The following is a 17,178-nucleotide window of genomic DNA, read 5'->3' as shown; positions in this document are numbered from 1 at the left end:
GAAAAAAAAAAAAAAAGTTATTACTTAAAATTAATCTATTATTCTTTGAAATGACCCACAAATGAATAAATAACTAATAGCATGTATGGTTGGATCCTAGATGTTTTTTTAATCCTATTTTTTAAAAAACAACCAATTCTATGTATCTATTTTGTATGTGCTTAGAAAAAAAATTCCAACCATTAAAGTTCGTCCTCCCTGGAGAGGGGGAGTGAAAAGATATTGTAAGCAGCGTACTTTGACCTTTTGTTTTTTATTTACTGGATATTATACATGGATTTAAAAAAAAATATCATGCTTTACTCTTATAATTGAAAGAAAAACACTTTTAAGTTCCCACTAATCTAGACCAATAAATGGTCTGTTTTGTGAAAGAGCTGTCTCCAGATGGGGGTTAGGATGGGTTGCCATTGACGGGCAGGGCTGGGAATATAGGACGGATCTTGGTATGCATGCTCCCTCTCCATGGAAGACCTGGGAGACCTCATTTAACTAAGGAGCCCCTCTGACCCTCCCCTGAGATGGCGCCTTGGCTGGGTGTGGAAGGAGACCCAGCTAGGCTGTTCCCTCTAGGAACTGACTTTGCTCCCCAGTCTCATGAGGAAGGCAGGGTTGATGTTGGATTCACTGAAATAGTGATGTGGCAAATCTGAGTGTGTGTGTGTGTGTGTGTGTGTGTGTGTGTGGTGGGGGGGGCTGGGGTGGGGGCAGGTGGGGAAGGATTGCATCTGAGATAATTAGAAGCTATAAAGCAGAGTCATTTATACAGAAAATAGATACAAAGTAGAAAAGATGGAAAAGGAATAATCTTTAGTACTAGCCAGGGACAAAACAAAGAAAAAAAATCAAATAGAAAAATCTTAACAAGTCCCCTGCAAGGCAGCGGTCAGAGGAGAAGGAAACAGGAGAGATGGAGCCTGAGCTTCAACTGCTAATTTTCCCCGAAGGTGATATACACGATACAAATCGAGAATCAGGTGAGCCTAGTGGTGCATCAGGCTTCCCCAAGGACCTGCCGCTCTGAATAATCAAAGAGCTGTGCATCCTAGAAAGGTCTTAATGAGGCTCTGATATGGCTGTGCTCAAGGATGCAAAAAACAGCCAGGGGGAGATATGGTGGGGACCTCCAAGGAGGAGTCTGGTTCTAATGGGCTCCAAGCTAAGCATGAGGCTCAAACCCTCCACTACTTGAGTATTTGCATAGCCTAATAGAAAGGAAGTCAAACACTGTGAAATTAGCCATTGCAGAATTCACATGTGGACTCTGTTTGAAAATGCGCTAACCTTCATTGGCTTAGGCACTAGAGATACAGATGTGAGTATTCAGCAAACGGAATGAGCTGAAATCTCTCTGTCTCTCTGTCTCTGTCTCTGTCTCTGTCTCTATACACACACACACACACATACATGTAAAGATTTGCTGAAACAAATCAATTATACAGAAAGAGTGGAAAGATCAACTTTAAAAAGCAAAACATTGTTAAACCTTTTTGAAGAGTCACTGTGTAGGAGGGTATGGACACACAGTGGCAGCATCACTTGGGTGGCCCTTTTGTCTTCACTGGCACAGAGCCAAGGGACCTCCATCATCTCTTTTCAGTTATCAGTAACCCCATCTTGTTTCAAGTTCTTTTCCACTTAACATCTACTCCATTTGACACTAGTCTTATTGGCATTTCAGTTTCATTTTGAATGGCTTTCAGACAAAACCATTAAAAATCCCAATATCCAATCAGCTTTCTTGCTATAGGGAAGATTGAGAATAAAGCTTGAAAGAAAATAGTCTCTTCCTTGCATGGAGAGGCTCTTGTGGATCCAGGGAGAAAGTTAGATGGGAAATTGAACAGCATCCTTCCCTGAGAGGCCACTGCTCCCAGGGTAGATGAGCTGCTTGGTTTGGAACAAACTCTTCCCTGAGCCAATAAATGGGGTATACATTGCAGATCTGTGCTCCTAGTGTAATAAGTGCCATGACATGGATTATACCCATTCCCTATTGGAGAGGCTTAGGATTCCAAAGTTTAATAGAAGTAACTTTTATGTCATTCATCGTTTAAAAATGTCCACTGTAGCTGGGCTGCCAGCCCAATATTGGTTTCATAGGCTGAACAGCATGCTAGCTTCTTAGATGCTATGTACAAAATGTCCCACCTGCCCAAAAGAGCTCCCTCTTCCAGACAGCCTGCCCTGCTGGGGCCAGACCTTTGAGTAAAGACAGGCATGGAGGGACGCTGGCCCCTGTGCCTTTCCACAGCTAGCCATGGGTCTTCTCTGAGTCTATATCAGCCCTGCCAATTGCCCCAGTACAGGGGATCAACTGCTGCCTTTAAGAGCTTATTACAATCCAGAAAGTGGGGAGTGGTATGTCAGACATAGAAGAGGCTTATATACAGGGCAGAGTTTGGTGGTTGACATGTAAGAAGTATGAAGAGAGACGTGTGAAAAGAAGAAATGAATTTCCATCTGGTGGGCCAAGAAAGGCATTGTTGAGACACTGGACATGGGCACTGGAAGAGTAGACAGACTGTCAACATGCAGAGGGACTGGGGAGCAGACAGCAGGAAGGACTCCAGGTGGAGAGAAGAGTGTGTGTCGGTGTTCAAGTGTGGGGCAGGGGACAGAGCCCTGACACAGTGGGCCCTGGACAGTGAGTCCTGCTGGGAAGGGAGCAATGGAAGGGTCTGTCCGCAGGGAGTGGCCCGTGGAGGGAAGGAGAAAGTCTGAGGACGAATCCCAGCAACGTCATAGTTTTGCCAGCACCCAGCCATCTGGCCATCTTGCCAGCAGCGCCTGCTATTGCTGTTACCCTGTGTGAGCTGAGAAATAGCATACGACACTCCTTGAAACTCAGACCTGTCACTGGTACTTCCCTGTCTTATTTAAAATAGCAAAGCCTCATTGTGAACTGCACAAGGCGATGCTTCCCTCTTGTGAGGCTGTGCACACCCCAGCGCCTCCCCTCCCTGTGTTCAGGCACAGCAGTTCTCTGAGAAAGGGCCCACTGATCAGTCTGTTTCTCTTTCTCCCTCCCCTTCCCTCCCCTCCCCTCTTTTGTTGGTTCTGGGGATTGAACCCAGGGACGCTTAATCACTGATCCACATTTCCAGCCCTTTTAAAATATTTTCTCCAAGAGACAGGGGCTCTCTGAGTTATTCAGTGCTGGCTTTGAACTCCCAATCTCCTGCCTCAGCCTCCTGAGATGCTGGGAACCTGTTTCTTTTGAAGGCCAGTCACCCCCACTGAGCGCCAGGAAGCAGGGTGCAGGTATTCCTGCGTGCAGGGAGAAGAGCCAGGCCTAGTGCCTGGTGCCATGGCTCATGGCAGTCCTGGAGCTGACTGTCCAACCTTTGGGGTCTCAGAGTCATCATTTAAAATTAGGGGTAACCATCTTAGACCAGCTTTCTGTTCTGGGACCATTGATGATCAGCAAGAGGCTGTTTTTGAGAAAGTCTGAGTGAAACTTCAAGTCCCTTATGAGCAGAGGGGGCACAGGACAGAGGGTGTGGCTTGCAGGCTTCAGGGCCTGGTTTCAAATCCCAGCCCCACCACCTGCTAGCCCTTGAAGAAGTTATTTAACTTTCTTTGCCTTCGTCTCCTCATCCATAAATTGGAGAAAATGATAGAGCTTAAAATAGCGCCTGAGCAGAGTTGATTACTCAGGAAATAGCTGTTATTCTCTTACAGACTCCTGTCTTTCCCTTAGACCTTTAAGTTATGTGCTAAATATAAAAATGGTCTCCCCTAGTATGAATCACATCTGTAATGTATTTTTAGTATCATATAATCAGAAACAACGTTTTCTTCATGTTCTGTAACAGTTCAAGTTTTAAGGTATTTTAGTATGATTATCTCTTCTTAGTGGGTAAAATTTATATTCACAGATCTTAAGTGTATATTTTAATGAGTTTCAATAAATCATATATTATGTAATTACCACACCATCAAGATATAGAACATTTCCATTTCCCTCAGATATGCCCTTGGGCCCCTTTGCATTTAATTTCTGACACTCTCCACAGGTGACCACTTATCTGATTTCTGTCACTGAGGATTAGTTTCACCCGTCTTAAACTTCATACAAATGATACCCTACAGAATGTACTTTTTTATGTCTACCTCTTGTGGTCCAGGTAATGATTTCGCAATTCATTATATCGGTGCATACATATTGAGTTGTCCCTCAATATCTGATGGGTGTTCCTTAAACCAATTCCCCATGGATACTCAAATCTATGGATACTGTAGTACCTTATGCAAAATCTCCTAGTATCTGCATTTAACTTATACACATCCTCCATGTGCTTTATTATGTCATCTCCAGATGACTTGTGATACCCAATGCAATGTAAATGCGGTGTAAGTAGTTGTACTGCATTGTTTAGAAAAATGACAAAAAAAATTTGTATGTGTTTCATACAGAGGCAATTTTCCCCTCAAACATTTTTAATCCTCAGTTCAATTAGTGGGTGTGGAATACATGGATATGGAGGGACAACTGGAAATCGTTGGTTTTTATTGTTGAGTGATATTCCACAACTTGTTGATCCATTCTTCTGTTGGTAGACTTTTAGATTACTTTCCAAGTCGGGCTAATAGGAGTGGAGATGCTGTGAATATTCTTGTAAACATCTTTTTGTGGACTTGTGATTTTCTTTCTCATGAGGAAATACCTAAGAGCAAATGACTGGATCATAGGGCAGGTATCTGTTGAATTTTACAAGAAATTGCATTTTTAAGTGCTTATACGATTTTACAATCCTATCAGCAACGCAAAACAAGTTTCAACTGTTCAATGGTCTCATCAACATTTGGTTATTGTTATGTTTTTAAATTTTTAGCCATCTTAATGCATGTAGAATAGTATCTCAATGTAATTTTTATTTTCATATCTCTACTGATAAATGATATTGACCACATCTTTTTTTTTAATATTTATTTTTTAGTATTTGGCGGACACAACATCTTTGTTTGTATGTGGTGCTGAGGATCGAACCCGGGCCGCACGCATGCCAGGCGAGTGCACTACCGCTTGAGCCACATCCCCAGCCCTTGACCACATCTTAATGTGGCTTTTTTTTTTTTTTGTCATTTGTATATCTTGTTCTATGAAGTATCTGTCCAAATCTTTTGCCTATTTAAAAAATTGTTCATTTGTCTTTATCAATTTGTGGGGGTTCTTTATATATTCTGGCTACAAGTTCTTTGTCACATAAATGTGAATATTTTCATTCTGTGTGTAGTTTGCCTTCCCATAAACGTCATACAAATGATACCCTACAGAATGTACTTTTTTATGTCTAGCTCTTGTATATTTTTGATGGATAGGAGGTTTTAATTATTAAAATATCCAATTTATCAATTTTTGGTGAAGTTTATTTCTTGTGTTTGATATTTTTTATATTTTCTTTAAGAATTTTTTGTCTAACTCAAGAATATAACAAAGGTATTCTATGTTTTCTTCTAGAAGCTTATAGTTTTTATGCTTAGTTCTATAATTTATTCTGAATTATTATTAATAATAATATGAGGTAGTATATGAAGTTTAAACTCCTACCTCATATATATGTGTGTATATATATATATATATATATATATATATATGTGTGTGTGTGTGTATGTATACACACCACACACACACACACACACACACAGAGTTCTTCTAGATATTTAACACCTTACATGAAAATCAATTATTGGATATTTATGAGATCAATTTCTGGACACTCTATTCTGTTCCATTGGTCTAAGTATCTATTCTTAGGCTAATGCCACACTGATCCTTATCATCATGTGCTTTGAATTTCCAACTCTTTCCTCCATTTTCAAGGTTGCTTTGGCTATCCTATATCCTTTACATGTCCATATAAAGTTTTAAAATAGTTTTCAATTTCTATGAAGTAGCCTGTTATAATTTTTTTTGGTACTAAGGGGGTACCTTACCACTGAGATATATCCCCAAGCCCTTTTTTATTTTTTTATGAAGCTGGCATTGAACTTGCAATCCTTCTGCCTCAGTCTTCTAAGTCGTTGTAATTACAGGCAGGCACCCATTGTACTCGGCACCTGTTGTGATTTTGCCTGGGATTGTATTCAATATATACAGCAGTTTATGGAGAATTTCCATCTTTACAATCCTGAATCTATCAATCAACAAGAAGAATGTATTTTCTTGTATTTTTCTCAGTATTTTGTTTCTAGTGTGGCGGTCTTTCATGTCTTTGACAAAACTTATTTTTGGATATTTTATAATTTTAAAAAATATTTTTTGTAGTTATAGATGGATAGCATGCTGTTATTTTATTTGTGTATTTTTTTATGTGGTGCTGAGGATCGAACCCAGTGCCTCCCACGTGCAAGGCAAGTGCTCTGCCACTGAGCTACACCCTCAGCCCTATTTTATAATTTTTATGCTGTTATAAATGTAATTTTTTTAGTCTTTTAAAATTCTATAGTCCAACTGATGATTTTTTCCATAAAAATTAATTTTTGTTTTGATAATCATGTCTCTTAAAAGCTTACTACATTTACTCATTAGTTGTAGTAGTTTTTGGATATATTTTTTAATATAACTGATCAGGTTTTTTTTGTGTGTGTGTGAAAAAAGACAGTTTTACTTCTTTTTTCCCCTGTATTTTTTTTTTCTTATTGCAAGAATTCCAGCACAATATGATGAACAGAAGTGGTGAGAGAGGAAACTTTGCCTTGCCTGTGATCTTAATTTCTGGAGTTAGTATGATGTTGGGTTTTTTGTTTGTTTGTTTGTTTGTTTGTTTTTAGTCATCCTTCATACAATCAAAGAAGTCCCTTCTATTCCTAGTTTACTAAGATTTCTTTTCATGAATGGGTGTTGGATTTTTCAAATGCTTTCTCTGTATCTATAGATATAACCATGTGGGTTTTCTCCTTTATTGTGTTACTATAGTGACACACTTTGATTAATTTTCTAATTTTTAAACTGGCCTTGCATTTGTAAGATAAAATTCACTTGTCATGATGTGTTGTCCTTTTCATAAATTGTTATTCAGTTGACTAATATTCTGTTAAAGATTTTTACATCTGTGTTTATGAGAGATGTTTAGCTCTGATTTTTTCATGTGTGGAAGATCTTTGTCAGGTTTGGATATCATAAAGTGATTTGGGAAGTTTCTTCCAACTTTATTTTATAAAAGAGTTTTTGTGTAAGATTGGTATTACTATTCTTAAATATTTTCTAGGTTACATGAGTGAAACCTCTGTTATCTGAATTTTTTTTTTGGAAGGAAGTTTTTGTCATTCTTTATCCTTATTATTACAAATTCAATTTCTTTAATAGATATTGGGCTCTTTATAGTTTTCATTTCTTTTTGTGTCAGCTTTGGTAAGTTGTTTTTCAAAGGATTTGTCCATTTCATTTGAGTTGTGGAATTTAATGAGATAAAGTTATTTATAATATTCTCTTATTTTCTTTTTAATGTAATGATAGTCCCTCTTCCATTTTTGACATTGGTAATTTGTGTTTTCTTGCTTTTTTCTTGACCACTCTTGCTAGGGTTTTTATATTTTATTAATTTTTTTCAAAGAACCAGACTTTGGCTCTGTCAATTTTCTCTTTGTCTGTTTTCTATTTCCTTCCTTTTACTTTATTTGGGTCTAATTTGGGGAAATTGGGGGGGCATATTTATTTATTGAAATTAAACTCTCTCTTCTAAACTGTACAATTCAATGGTTTTTAAAGTATATTCACAGGGTTGTGCAACCATGGCCACTGTGTAATTTCATCACCACAGAATATTTTCATCAACACAGGAGGAAGCTCCATCCCAGAGGTGGTCATCCCCACCCTCTCTACCGCAGCCCCTGGCAGCCGCTGATCTACTAAACTTTCTGTCCCTATAGACTTGCCTCTTCTGAGCAATTCATATTAATGGAATCATATGATATGTGGTCTGACTTCTTTCACTTAGCATAATGGTTTCAAGACTTAGGTTTAATTTGCTTTTCCCTTGGTAGCTTCTTAAAGCCAAAGCCTAAATCATAGATTTTACCCTTTTCTTTTTCTACTATATGTTTTAAAATTATAAATGTGGATATGTTGTATTTTTGTTATCATTAAGTTAGAAACATTCAATAATTTCTCTTTTGTTTTCTTCATTGATCATAGGTTATTAAGAAGATCATTTAAAAATTTTTAGATATTTAGGGCTTTTAAAGATATCTTATTGCTATTGATTTCTAATTGAATTCCGCTGTGGTCAGAGGACAACTCTGTAGGATGTCAGTCTTTTGAGATATAGTGATAGTTACCCAGCATGTGGTCTGTTAAGGTGAGTATACCATGTGTGATTAAGAAAAATGCGTATTCTTCAGTTTTGAGGTATAAGGTCCTAGAAATGTCAATTAGGTGAAGCTGGTTGACAGGGTTGTCAAATCTTCCATCTCCCTGATTTTCTCCCTGATTTTCAAACTTTTCTTCCCTATGAGGAGCTCAGTTTCTTAATAACAGTTAAATGAAGGAATTTAGTTCAAAATGAATTGTCTAAAAAAGTAGCTGTGTGTAAGTTCCTTGAGTAGTGTGTTCTCTGAAAATCAGCAGCAGCTCACGGAGCCATACTTGGGAGACCAGACTCCCTGGGCTTCCTACAGGGAAAGGCTGCTTTTCCATTGTTCCATCTCTCAGCTAAATGGAGGCCCCTTCTCTCTAACCCTTTGTTTTACATGAATCTTATTCAAATATCATTTCTACCTCCACTTGCCTCCCTTCTCCTATCCTGCTAACACCAGGTGTACACAGCATAGACTCAAGCTCGGGTCATGGGCTCTCCCGAGAGGCAGGAACAGGACGGAGCTCCTAAGCCCCAACCCTCTCTGGCTTGACTTAGACCCTTACTTCCTCCTGGTGCTTACTCTGACTTTGCCAAGTAACCAGAGTCACTGGTGCCCATATTTTAGATCTTAGCAGAGAGACAGAGAGGGAATTTGGAGTTTCTCTTGGAGCCTAGGACAGTACCAGCACACATTTAGCAACTGCTGGGTTCTAGGTTCTCCCAATACTGGGACAGATGGAGGAACTTGTGGTTCTAATGATCCACAAGCTGTGCAGGGTACCCATTCTCTGCCAGGCGCTGGGAACATAATGAAGTATGATGGGAGGGTAACTGTTTTTACACCCTCAAATGGGATACAAATATTGTCAAAGCTGCAGTGCTGATTTTACCCTAAATTTCAACTTTATTAAAAAAAAAAAAAAGGTCAGTGAGTGAAAACCAACCTCCAATTTTGCATATGAGAAAAATAAAATAAAATAGGAACAAAGACTTTTAAACCAGTATGTAGGGAGTGGGTCTGTCCCTGTGGGAAGCAGTCAGTGGGTTGAGGGTATCATATGATATTCTCTGTCTCAGGAGAACTTTCTGGAACTGTCAGTGAGAGAAATGGATCACTGCCTGGTGATGTTTGAGCCTCAGGCTGCAGAGGAGCCCTGTCACTTTCTCACACTTCTGTTTCAGGTCTGCTTGGTGCCAGGCACAGTGCTGGCCCTGGAGAAGCAGCCGAGGTGCCATCCCTGACGGTGCCCACCTGGATGGTCATGGCTCCAGGAGCTTTCAGCCCGACATCTCCACGTCTACCAGAGTTCAGGGTTTATTAATAGGTAGGAGTCAGGAAGAGAACCAGCTAAGGTCATCTCCTAAATCCCTGCATCTACATTGGTCCCCAGGACCACAATCTGCTCTGCTCCTGCACAGAGGCACCTGCCCTGCCCTCTTGCCCACTCCCCAGTCCCAGCGCTGCCCTTCCTCTCAATACCAGGTCATCCCTTTCCTCCATCCCCACAGCCCTGGCTGCACTCCCTGACTGCAGTCCTGACCCCCAAGAGTTCTTTCCAAATCCAGATCTTAGCATCCACTCTCCTGCTAAGAGGTTTGGTGTCTCCTATTTCCTTACAAAGCCAGGTTCAAAGGCCTTAGTGTGACACTGAAGCATTGAAGACCCTCTGTGTTCCCCTCTGCCTGGAATGGGGCCTTTCCTCGGCTTTGTCTTTGCCAAAATGCTATGGTCCCTCCAGGGCCAGCTTAAATAGTAACCACCCTGTGCTCAGGGAGGACTCCCTCCTGGGCCCTGCCTACCACTGGCTGCTTGTTGGTCCAGGATGGCTAAGACACACCAGGGCCTCTCCACCTTTCCTGAACCCCTCCTGGATCACTCTGCAGGCCACCTTATGGTCTCCTCGTCTCAGCAGGGTTCCCTTGCCATGTTCTGACTTGGCCCCTGCCTCTCTCTCTATAGTATCTGGCATCCACTCACAACGCCTGTTGTGCCTTCCCCTTGAGGGCAAGAACCATGTCTGGCTCACTTCTTATACTCCTCCCAGGGTATAGAAGAGTGCCTGGCAAATAGTGGCCTTCGGTAAATATTTGTTACTGGAGACGAATGAAAGTCCAGGTGAATAAATGATCAGAGCCCTGATTTACAAAACACATTAAAATGAAACTTTTAATAAACTGGCAATCCATGACATTGATGAGATAATTAGGAAATTTATCACCGGTTATTTGATAGTATTAAGGAATTGGTATTTTTTTCGGAATGATAAAGTAGGTAGCTTTTTAAAATCCTTATCTTTCATAGCTATGCTCTGAGTATTTACAGATATAAATATGGTATTTTTTTCTTTGAAATAATTTGGGGTGGAGAATGGAAAGGGAGATAAAGGAAACAAGCTTGGCATAGTTGATAGTCTTTGAAAATGGATGGGGTTATTCCCCCTACTCTTGTGTATATTCAAGGCTTTTTATTATTAAAAAAAATCAAAAGGAAAGAAGTTTCAAACTCAAGGATGGGTGCAGGTGGGAGAGAGGAAGCTTTCCTATTAGTAGTAAAGGCGGACGGGAGAACCCAGCCTCAGCTGTTCTGGAGATCATCTGAGAGTCTGCTCTCTCTGGATGTTTCCAGCAGCTTTCTTGCTGTACAGCAGAAGACGATTTTTACAATCATTTTTATAGCATGAAAATATACTCCTCTTATCAAAGCAGGAAGAGGCTGGGGAATTTTCTGGGTGCAATGTCTAGTCTCAGCTGGGTCTGCATTGGCTTGGGCTTGCTCTGGGTAGGAAGAGGAGGGAACATCACCACCTGGGGCTGAGGCAGAGAAGGCTTCCCTGGGGTTGGGAAAGGGCCCTGTGTGCGCTGGGAAGTGTGGAGGGCCCAGGGCTGTGTCCTATGTGTTAATGGCGAAAGCACAGAGCTGTGTACACCGCCTGCAGAGGCTGTCCTGAGGGACCCCCTATCTCCTACCATTAGCGGGGGCAATGCTCACCCCTGTTCTCCAAGGGTGGTAGTACTAGGCTGGGGCAGAGTCCACTCCACATGCAGGCCCAGATAGCCAGGATCATCTCAGGGGTGGGGCACTGGGATACTCTGCCTCCATTACCAGGGATGGCAGAGAAATTTCCAGATAGAAGTTGTATTTATCATCAAGAGGGACAACTCCCCCATTTCACAGGGGGAAATAAATCTAATTTGGAATCTGAGATGGTCCCTGCAACAGCAGTACAGGGCAGGGCCCAGTCTCTTCCCAGCAGTCACCAGTAGCTTTGCTGTGGCTCCCCAGCCATTGTTCTCAGCTGGGATCCCCTCTCTGCAGGTCCTGGTATCCCCCAAGATGGCTTGGCCTTCCTGTCAACCCCTCCTTGCCTCTCTTTCTGCATCTCCATGTGGACAAGCAGGCATTTCTTCCAAGACCCAGTTCAAGAGATCCTTGTTCCAGCCCATCTTGCACCTTACCCCTCCCCTGAGCCCCCCTCAGCCCCTGTGTGTCCTGCATGGTTTCCTGTGGCGGGACTGTGCAGTCTCCACCCTGTTCCCCGTGCCAACATAGCAAGCTTCAGGAAGAGCATGCTCAGTGAAGAGGGAGGGCCACAACATCCCCTCTTGCTTCCCACCTGTGGTCCAGAACTGGATCCCCCAAAATTTGCCAGAGGATGAGGTCAGCCTCCCTCTGGGGCCCTGGAAGATTCTCTGAGCTGGTGAGGTCAACAGAGGGAGGATGAGACAAAATTTTTGGTTTTTAGCTCCTGGGACCTCTTTTAGTTCCTTGATCTCCCTTGGACAGAAAGTTCTAGTTGGAGTTCACAGTTGTGGAGCTGAGCCAGAGAGTGGCTGTGCCACAGTAGAAGAATTTAAACCCATTCAACAGAGAAGGCCTCAAGGACAGAAGCCATTTCTTACTCATCTTGAGGAGCAGCTGGTGCTTAGCACAGAACTCAGTAGATATCTGGTCTGTCTCAAAGGGGCACAGAAGTAGTGCACACAGAAGCGTAGCCTGTCCCTAAAATACAGCTGTAGGAGGCTGTATACAGAATGCTGCAAGGGGACAGAAGCCTTCCTGGAGGAGGTGGCATGTGAGCCGGGCCTTGAAGGATGCCCAGAGTTAATGGAAATTCTCAAGGTGGAGGGTGGGGATCATTCTGGGCAGAAGAAATGGTCTTAAGGTGTGGCAATATTAAAAGGTCAGCCTCTCTGGGGACTGGCCGTGTAGTGGGAATGCAGTGGGTGGACTTTGGGGAGGGGATGGGAGAGAAGGAGCAGGGATGAACCCCAGAGAAGCCTTGCCCAGGCAGTCATCTGTGACAGTGGCCAGTCCATGTGTATTGCGTGGCACTAAGGTTCAGCCTTCAGTTGTCACCGTCTCACCCAAAACATCCTCACCCTTATGTTTTGGCAAGAATGCTCAAGGAACGGAGGGTGACAGGAGATGACAGGGCTGGCTGGCTCCAACAGTCTGTCACTCACTCTTGTTCTCCAGCAGCCCAAGTCCCCATGTCTGGGGGCTCAAGTGGCTGAGCACTGGGCACAAGGGTGGGCTAGAACTCAGAGGCCCTGCCCACCCTGCATCCCATGGCCCTCTGATTGATGCAGCAAATTAATTTATAGCTGAGAAAGGATAAGACTGAAGTGAACACTTCCCCTTTCCCTCAGGGGGTCTGGGGAACTTGGAACCAGTATCTCCTCTGACTGATCACAAATTTCTGGATTCTTCCTGCTAAATCACAACAGTGGTTGTGCGTGTCATGAAGCACTGTGCCGCATTCAAAGCGGTTTGCTCCCTCTGAACTGTTGTTGGGGTTGTACTTTTGGGGAGCTTATCGTTGTCAACTGCTGGATGCAGAGGGTGAATGGTTGAGGCCTTTCTGTAACAAAGGATTATTTCTGGAAATCTGCTTGTCTTCTGCCTATATTGCTGCCTGCCCAGCCCCCTTCCCCAGGAGCTCTGCCTATAGCTATCTGCAAATGTAGAGCCTAGAAATGGATTTCTCCACTCCGCCTGCAGGGACCAGGCTGCAGATAGGCTAATTCCTGGGTGGTCAGCCTCACTGCTCAAAGGAAAATTTGGGTCTCAGATGGACAGGTGCTTACCCCAGTTGACCCTGGAGGAAAAAACAGAGCTTACAGGATTGAGCAACCTGGGTGAGGTCCTACACCTCGGCCTCCCCACTAATCCCAAGCAGGTCTCTCTATACTTTGTTTCTCTGCCTGAAATGGGACTAACCCTGCTCAGCCTGGACTGTCTTATCACAGCAACGTGGGGGCCGAGCAGCCAGGCACCGGGCCGTATGCAGAACACAGGGCCGTGTTTCACGGATCAAACAGCAGACTTGCTTCTCCTAAAGCCAGTGTGAGCCGGCAGGTGGCCCACAGAGATGCAGGGTGCTGCAGAAAAGGTGGGCATGGGTTGGGCTGGGAAGCAACAGGCTGCCAGCCCAGCTTGCCTGTCCCTCCTCCTGCCAACAGAGTTGCTGCTGTCACCTCCACCCCCACCCTACTCTATGCACAGCAGGCTGCAGCCGGGCAACCCAAGGCCTGTGAGGGGGTGCTAGGGGTGGCCAGGACTTCTGTTGGAGCATTCTGCGGGGGCTGCCACATCTCCCGTCCCTCCTGGTAGAGTTACAGATACTGCGTGCAGCCTGGGCCCAAGGCTCACTTGGTCTTCAATGTGGTAGCTCTCTCAGCCTCCCCCATCTCTGCCCCACTCTTACTCCCCTCTCTGGGTACGAGGGGCCGGATCTGGTGAGGAGTACGTTGAGATCCCCTGGACCAGAGAGTTGGGCTGTGGCCAGGCAAACAGCCAAGGTGGGTGGGCAAAAGGCAGAGGGCAGCCTGGCCTGCCTGTCCCTGCTTGACATCCTGTGTCCTGGAGAAGTCCCACCTGCCTCCGTGGCCCTGCCTGGCTCTGGGGTCTCAGTTCCTGCAGCTTCTCCAGCCTTGTGAAGCCTCTGTCCGTTCCTGCATTCCAGCTCTTCCCCAGCCTTGAGCATGCTGTTCCCTCTGCCTCCCGTCATCATCTCCTACCCTTGCTGCCTCCTGCTGATTCCTTGGGCTCCGGCCAGCTGAGTGCTGCCTCCTCCTGGAAGCCTTTCCTGACTGCCACCCCACTGGGATTAGTGTGTTGCTTCTGCAGTTTATATGCTGCTCTTGTCCCCAACCTCTCTATCACACAGCTGTCCTGATTGTCTCCCCACTGGTGCTCCTGCCCCACCAGATCGGGCTCCTTGAGGCCAGGGCCTGGGTCATGCTCAGCTGTTCCCAGCCCCCACCTTGGTAGATTGTAATAAGGGGTCACCGAACACATTGGTTGAAGGAGGATAGGAAGAGAATTGACAGAGGAGGGGCCGAGGGGTTGCAGGATCCCAGGAAAACAGTAGATCTGAGAGAAGCCACGGTATCCCTACCATCTCCATTGTCCTGGGGCCTGGAGAGTCCCTAGCTGCCTCAGTTTCTACCAGCTACCCTGCTTTTCCAAGTCCACACCTCTTTATTGAACCCAAAGAAATCAACCTGAGAGAGGGGGTGAAGGGACCAGGAAGGCTCTGCAGGGCTGGGCCTTTCAGTTCTGGGTCCCTGAGCTCAGTGGGAGGTTCCTTGCTTCTGCCTCCCTGAGCAGAGGGTTCTGCACCCAGCCAGGGTGCTGGCACGTTGGCAGGTGCAAAGAGGGACACATGTGGAAAATCAGGGTTTTCAGGGCCGGTCAGGCCAGGGACAGATGGCTAGAAAGGAAAAGCCTCATGGTGCCAGTCCCTGCGAGAACTTTGCCATCCATCCTTCCAGCCCTGCCCTACCCCATCAGCCACCACAGCACAGGCTGGGCCAGCTTGTAGAGCTGACGTCCCTCTGGGATAGGGGCTTCCCTACCTCGGAAAGTCACTTTGGCAATCCGGTCGCCCCTGCCCCGCAGCTCGGAGACGGTCTTGAGGTGGACGAGCAGGGCCATGCTGGCAAGGACAGCCTGGGCACTGGTAGGCAAAGCAGCGTGGAGGGAGTAGCTGGCGGAGCGTGGCTTGCACACCTCCCTCTTCTCCCCACTGCCGCTGCCGCTGCCTCCTCCTGCTGATGCTGCCCACAGAGACCAAGGCAACCGAGCTGAGCTGCTCCTTCCAGCGACTCACAGAGCCTCCCAGCCTCGCCAGCCCCCGCCCCTCTGAGCTGTCAGCCCAGCATGTGTTACTGTGTGTGTGTGTGTCTGTTGTGCCCCAGTGAGCAGTCGGGGAGTGCACACAGAGTTGGAATTCATTATTCAGCAGTGCTGGCTCCCATATAAAGCCCTGTCCGGCTTTAGGTATCTCCTCCCAGCAATTGGAGTGGAGGCTCCTACTAGCTCCTTGGCAGGGCTGAGCAAGCTCTGCTATCAAGAGCAGGTAGATGGCAGTGGACGTGGAGTGGGAGCACCCTCTTCCATGGGGATCAGGAACTTCGTGATTTGTGTGCACGGAAGCTGGGCTGTGGCACTGAAGTTTGGGGATGGTCCACTCTGCCTCCTGCACCAAGTTGACCACCTGTGTCACTCATGCCTGCAAGGCTCAGGGAACCTGGACAAGCCAGGCTTGGCTGCTGTGGATGGATGGCACTGTGCCATAGAAATCCTAATCCAAAGCCTCCTGGATAGAAAACTATCATTAATTGGATAGCATTAGGGCAATACCTAGTGGGGTCCCTCAGAAATACAAGCTTTATGAGAAGAAGAGACCACCTGTCCCCTGCCCTAAGATCATGTCCCTGAGAAGCTGGGTTTTGATTTCTTATCATGGGAGCTGAATCCTGGGAGGCAGAGAGGCTGGGGCTGCAGACCAGACTGGAGATGCTTGCAGTAACAGCTATAGAGGCTTCTGTTCTGCAAGGGGTGGTGCTTAAAGACCAGGCATCCAACCCAGGGCTAGGGATGAAGAAGGCTAGGGCAGGGGAGACAGGTGGTCACAGGAGGAGGACTGTCCTGCTTCCTGCTCTAATCAGCTGCTAGAGGCCAGAGAAGGGAAATCTGTGGCAGAATTTACAAGGAACAAAGGAGAATGGTCCCTCCTTTCCTTCAGGAGGGGCTTGTAGGGAAAGTGACCCTGGAGGCCGGGATTCCAGTCCCTGGAAACTGTGTAGGGTCTCTGCATCCTGGCTTTGCCATTTTCTCTCTTTTTTTTTTCGGGGGTTATTGGGAATTGAACTCAGGGGCACTCGACCACTGAGCCACATCCCTATTCCTATTTTGTGTTTTATTTAGAGACAGGGTTTCACTGGGTTGCTTAGCTCCTTGCTTTTGCTGAGGCTGGCTTTGAACTCGTGATCCTCCTGCCTCAGCCTCCCGAGCTGCTGGGATTCCAGGTGTGCGCCACCAAGCCTGGCACTCTTGTCATTCTGTCTTGGTGGTATGTCTTCCACCCCCCACCCCCCAATCTCCTGGCCTCAATTCCTCAGGTGCCCATTCCTGGGGGTGCCTCTGCATGTGCACCCAGGCAAACTTAGGATCCTCCTCTGTGTGGCTCCTGCCCATCTCATCTCACAGCATGCGAGGCTGCTCCACTTGCCTCTATCCCCCAATCTGGTGCATAGCATCTTTGCACCCCAGAGCTTTACAGGGTATTCTGTACATAGTAGGATACCCAATAAATATCAATAGGATGAAAGGGTGAATTTGATGACCTACTAACAAAGTCTAAAGGTTTAAAAAGAGAAATTTTAAACTTTTACAGTGTACTCCCTTGAATTCTGTAGCCTGAGTAACTTGCAGGATGTTTCCTTGATACCCTTAACCCCCATTCAATACCTAAGGCCCTCTGTGCCCTTCCCAAGAGCCTTCTCTTCTCTTTCTAGATGTTTCCTTAATGCTATCCTTATTCCTTTCTATTTGTTCTTTTTCCTTATTTTTCTTTCTTCCTTCAAT

General features: G+C 45.3%; 1 protein-coding gene across 9 annotated transcripts in view; it reads right to left on the bottom strand.

Annotated features, from left to right (window-relative positions):
- Positions 1-15,418, bottom strand: part of Otof (otoferlin) — an 88,465-nt gene extending 73,047 nt beyond the window's left edge. For 8 of the 9 annotated variants that reach the window (XM_048804685.1, XM_015479895.2, XM_015479894.2 and 5 more), the window contains exon 1: positions 15,165-15,363. In XM_048804685.1, the coding sequence (XP_048660642.1) occupies positions 15,165-15,243 (79 nt within the window). In that variant the 5' untranslated portion in view covers positions 15,244-15,363. Of the gene's footprint in view, positions 1-15,164 lie in introns of all 9 variants that reach the window. The other variant, XM_015479892.2, reaches the window with a different exon arrangement.
- Positions 15,419-17,178: the final 1,760 nt, after the last annotated feature.

Source organism: Marmota marmota, unplaced genomic scaffold (assembly GCF_001458135.2).
Source record: "Marmota marmota marmota unplaced genomic scaffold, marMar, whole genome shotgun sequence".
NCBI lineage: Eukaryota > Metazoa > Chordata > Mammalia > Rodentia > Sciuridae > Marmota > Marmota marmota.
This window is presented reverse-complemented; position numbering and strand designations above follow the sequence as displayed.